General features: G+C 45.1%; 1 protein-coding gene across 1 annotated transcript in view; it reads left to right on the forward strand.

Annotated features, from left to right (window-relative positions):
- The window catches only part of LOC113826717 (vitellogenin-like), a gene marked incomplete at its 5' end in the record, with an annotated part of 5,341 nt that continues 341 nt past the window's right edge, over nucleotides 1–5,000 (forward strand). Inside the window, 9 exon segments of the mRNA XM_070117898.1 lie at nucleotides 1–293; nucleotides 409–572; nucleotides 679–1,280; nucleotides 1,457–1,838; nucleotides 1,969–2,643; nucleotides 2,790–3,311; nucleotides 3,415–3,790; nucleotides 3,895–4,172; nucleotides 4,331–5,000. The exon segment at nucleotides 4,331–5,000 is cut by the window's right edge and continues 341 nt beyond it. Coding sequence (XP_069973999.1) covers nucleotides 1–293; nucleotides 409–572; nucleotides 679–1,280; nucleotides 1,457–1,838; nucleotides 1,969–2,643; nucleotides 2,790–3,311; nucleotides 3,415–3,790; nucleotides 3,895–4,172; nucleotides 4,331–5,000 — 3,962 coding nt within the window.

Consider the following 5,000-nt stretch of genomic DNA (forward strand, 5'->3'; position numbering starts at 1 on the left):
AGTGGGAGCTGACCTCATGGAGTTCTCCTCAGAGGACACATACAGGACCAGGTACATTCCCAAGTTCCGCATTCTTTTCCCTGTAACTTTGCGGAAGGTGGAAGTGCATGCCGAAACTGGAGCTTGGAGACTGGCATCATACATCCGCGAAGGCAGCCAGTCTGGACAAATCAGCGAGCACATTTCTGCACTCAGGCTAGCAAAGGGAAGCAAAGATATCATCTCTGTTGAAGCCACTCACACGATTGAGGGAGCTTTCCCGGAAAACATCATCATCAAAAATGAAGCAACAGGTAACTCCATAACTTCATTTTTGTAATTTTTTTCTCACTTTCAGATTTGAAAAGAAAATCCATCGAATACCGTAGCTCGTGTAACTGATAGTGCTTCTGCTGTTTTGCTTTGCAGTTGATATTGGCAGATCATCATACAAAGCCATCTATGATGTAATCTACCAGGCTGAAAAGGTCGGGGCTTCTATGGAAGTCGTCCGCACGGGAGACAATGAGAAAATTGTTAAACTGGACGCAATCTATCATCATTCAGGAGCAGAATACAGCACTAATTTCTTGGTAGGGATACATCCTGTACATGAAAAACGTTTTCTAAATATACAGAACAGCTTAGGCATTACATCATAGGAAGTGCTTCAGGCTCTCTGTATTTCTTTAATTTCAGCTGAAGGTTCCCACTTACATGAAACCTCTCAAGATTCAGGCCAAGATTGGAGAAGAAGCAGAGGGTCGCTACATGCTGGAAACAGCCATCAAATATGGTCAGCGTATGATACTTGAAGCTAATGGGCCAATCATGGCACGTCTTTCCTCCAAGATTGCAAAGATGCAGGCCAACATCAAACTCAGTGCATTGGCAAGTGAACCCTACATCATTGGTGCCAATATTGTGTTTGGCAACAAGAAACAGGTGGTAGCCATGGAAATCAAGGAGCGAGAAGAGCCACTCTTTGGTGTAGAATGGAAGATGGTTCAAGAGAGTTCTGAGAAGACCACTGTTGGCATAGCATTCGTTCTCCCTGCCCTTATTGAGAACAAGGTCGATGCCATTATTACTGAGGAACTTATCCATGTTAATTTTAACAACTTGGTTCTGCCTAATACTTCATCCCGCCGTCGGGTCAAGGGATTCACTGATGTCAACATTGCAGAGAAAAGGGCAAATGTGGAATTTTCTTGGGATGCCGATAATGCTCCCGAAAAGAAGTTGGTGTTGGATGCAAGTCTGATCAGCAGTCCTGCCAACCCTGGACATGCTGAGATCCAGTAAGTCGCCACATTCATAATTTCAGTTGCCATTTTTTAGTATAAATCCTCAGTTTCATCTTTGATTCTGTAGCAGTTGTATAAAACTACATAATACACAAACATAAAATCAACAAATGATTCAAAGACACATGCATATCCGTTTTTCCTTTTTCTGATTACATATTTCTTCACAGCGGGAATGTCGTCATTGCCGGAGAGCCTTACCACGCCAAATTGATTCTGACTGCCACAGATCTCATAGAGCACATGGAAGGGGAAAATGGATTCAAGTTGATCCTGACAACTCCTAGCCAGAAGACGGTTGTCGTGGGAGCCTCCTGTGATGTCCAGCTGGCAGGAGCCACCACTAAAGTCATTTCCACCGTTGAATACAAGAACGTGAGGGATAGGAAATACAAATATACAAGTGTGATTGCCTTGGAGAGGCTTGGTGGTCCACTTAATTATGCCGTAGAAGCCAAGGTAACTTACAAACAACCTGGAACAGCAGAAATAAAGGTAGAAACAACAGCAAAACATCATTGGACACCAGAAGAACATGTTGTAGCATTCAAGGTAAGTAACAGTAGATATATCGCTCCTTGCATCACTGAATATTTTTCATGAAATGGCAAAATTCATGTAAATGAGACGTATTATCATATTCAATAGGGAAAAATATGAATAGCTATATTTCCATTTACAGGTGGCTGCTGAAGCTCCAGTACTGAAGACGCCTGCCATGATTGCATTCTCCATTCACAATGCACCAAACGCTTTTGTTGGAGTCTGCAAGATCGAAAGAACTGCTCCTTTCACTGCCTTTGAATGGAATGTGCAGGTTACTCCTGAAGGAGGAATTGAAGCTGTTGAAGCTGGTGTGGACATGAAAGCCATCATTGAAGTTCTGAAGATTGTTCGTGCCATTGCTACTCTGAAGGAAGAGAGTTATGAAACTTATGGCCCACACACAGCTCAGTACCAGTACCGCTTCACAAGGCCATCACCCACTTCTTACACCATGCAGATGAGGACTCCAACCCGCACCATGGAAGGAAGAGCTAAACTATCACCAAGGGAATCTGGAATCAAGTTCTACCCCAATAAGGGCAAAACTGAATCCAAATACGAAATTGGATACAAGGTCAACCACGAGGGAAGGTGGGCACAACGTGCGTCCAAGTTGGAAGTCAGAATGAACCATCCAGTGCTTCCTAAACCCATCATGGCCGCTGCTCAGTACACAGTAGCTGAAGGAACAATGAGGGGAACAATTGAACTGGACATTTTCCCAGAAGAAGCCGACAAAATTACTGGAACTGTGGAAACTCAGAGAATTTCAGAAAATGCTATCAGGGCAGAAGCCTTCTTGACTGGCAGGGTAAGTAGAACACCATCTGAATTGATGTTAGAGTCCTTTTATATGAATTAGGGTTAAAACTATGGTACTATAAAACTATGATACTATCGCATTATAGTAAAGAATAGCTTTATGAATATATCCAACAAGTGTTTTTTGTCTTACAGATGTTGAAAGTGAACCCTAAAGCTATCATCACTGCTGCCTATGCACCAGAAACAGTTGCTTTGGATGTAGTGTTCCACAAGACTCCATCTGCAGCACCAATCTTCGCCATTGCTGCCAAGTATGACAAGACTGCAGCTCACAGTGCAGCTGCCACATTGACAGTAAAGATGGAAGAGCGACCTGTCTTTGAGATGAGTGCAGTGACCGAACCCGAGGAACCAGCCACCTGCAATGGCATCAGAATGAATGCTGTTGCTTATGCAGCAGCTTTTGGAAAGTACAACGTGTTCTCCAAGATGTGCAGGCCCGCCTTCATTGAGGTGACCGCAATGCGACCTGGTGGAGCAAAGGAGTACACTGCCAAGCTTGGCCTCCGATACCCTGACGCTGCTGAAGCAGGCGTATATGTGGCGAGTGCTGGAGAGAGTCGCGGTGTTGCTGTTGCTGCTGTGAAGCTGGCTTCACCCACAATGCTACAGTTCGAGGTGGCTCATGAACCAGAAGAAGCACACATTGTAATGGTAAGTCTCAAAACGATGCTATCATCGGAAATGGTATTTTCCACGTTTCCATATGCTGAACGATTACCGATTCCTAACCTCATATGTGATCCTTTATTTCCAGAGTGAAGTGACAAGTACCCTCAGAAAAGTCGCCATGTCTCTCGAAACAGTTGCAATGGAGGCCGTCCAGTTCCTCAAGGAAGAAGCTGCTGCAAAGGGTGTCGAGTTCCCGTCATCTCACTTTGTCAGTCTAGTGGATGAGGCGAATGAGGAAATCAAAGCCATTTACCGAGATATCGTCTCAGAGATGAGAATCCTTGACACTGAGTTGATTGCTGATATCTTGGAAAGCCCTACGGTGTCCTTCGTGTCGCGTGTCTACCTTGGAGTATGGTCACAGATTGCTCGCCTTCAACATCACTTTTCAACCAGGGCGGTTGAAATGATCCAGCAATGGCAGGAACAACTAACAGACGTTTCTGAAATCTTTATCGAAGGTAAGTCATTGTCATTTTGTTATCAGAATTGAGTCCCAAAATTCTACGGTCAATATGAAATGGTTTAATGTCACAATATAAATACAAAAATTATATTTTCTCAGCTGTTATGGAGATAGTGCAACTCTTGGAAGCCGGAGAAGTACCTGAAACAGTTCGTGTAATTCTGGAAAAAATTGAGAACACTGAGGTGTTCAGGATTGTAAAGAGAGAAGTGAACGCAGTGTTGGCAGAGTATCCTGAGGAGTATGAGGCCGTCAAGCACATCCTCACCAGGGTGACGGCCACTCTCAAGCACGATGCTGATATTGTGTACAAGAGGATCATGGAGACACCAGCTGTTCAAAGGATCTTTGCCTATGTTATGCAGTACATCAACTCGGTAGGTATATTTTGACATGTAAAAACAATGATTCAGATTTGTCTTTCTTGGCCATGAAATATATGTATAGTAAAAAGAATATTGAAGTAGTGTAAATATAGTTATTAATATAATGCTATCTTTTGTGGTTTTTCATTTATTCTTTTTTATTCCCACAGGAGCGCGTGTTTGCTGAGGAAGCAGGAAGTGTTGCCAGCCTCATTCTCAAAGAATTTCTTTTCGTTTCAATTGAAAGCGAAGGCAACGGCATTGCAGTCCGAATTCCCCTCCACCGACCCTTGTATTCACTGACGCAAGTGGCACAAGAAGCAGTGCCCAACCCTGTCACAATGCTCGAGAACCTGATATTTGCCTACCTTGAATACATTCCCATCCCTGTGAGCGACGCAATCTGGGCCTACTACAACTTCCTTCCACGCTACATCACGGACGCGCTGCCGCCCTACCCACGAACAGCCATGGTGGTTGGCGGCACTGAGATCCTCAGCTTCAGCGGCCTTGTTGTGCGAGCACCTCGCTCGCCCTGCAAGCTTCTCCTGGCTGCTCACGGCTCCCACCGCCTCATCATGTCCCACCCGCAAGCCTCAGCCCCGGCACAGCTTGAGCTCAAGACACCAGCAGCCACCGTGATCATCAAGCCTGACTTTGAAGTCCTGGTTAATGGCCAAGCCCTCGGGGGATCCCAGCAAACCATCGGAAACGTTAGGATTGTGAACACAGCCAAGCACATTGAGGTGGGATGTCCCCTGATGAGGGTGATCGTTGCCAAGGCAGGCGAGGCCGTAGCTGTTGAGGCTTCAGGCTGGATCTTTGGACGCGTAGCAGGGC

The sequence above is a fragment of the Penaeus vannamei genome, chromosome 41 (genome assembly GCF_042767895.1).
Source record: "Penaeus vannamei isolate JL-2024 chromosome 41, ASM4276789v1, whole genome shotgun sequence".
NCBI classification, from domain to species: Eukaryota; Metazoa; Arthropoda; class Malacostraca; order Decapoda; family Penaeidae; genus Penaeus; species Penaeus vannamei.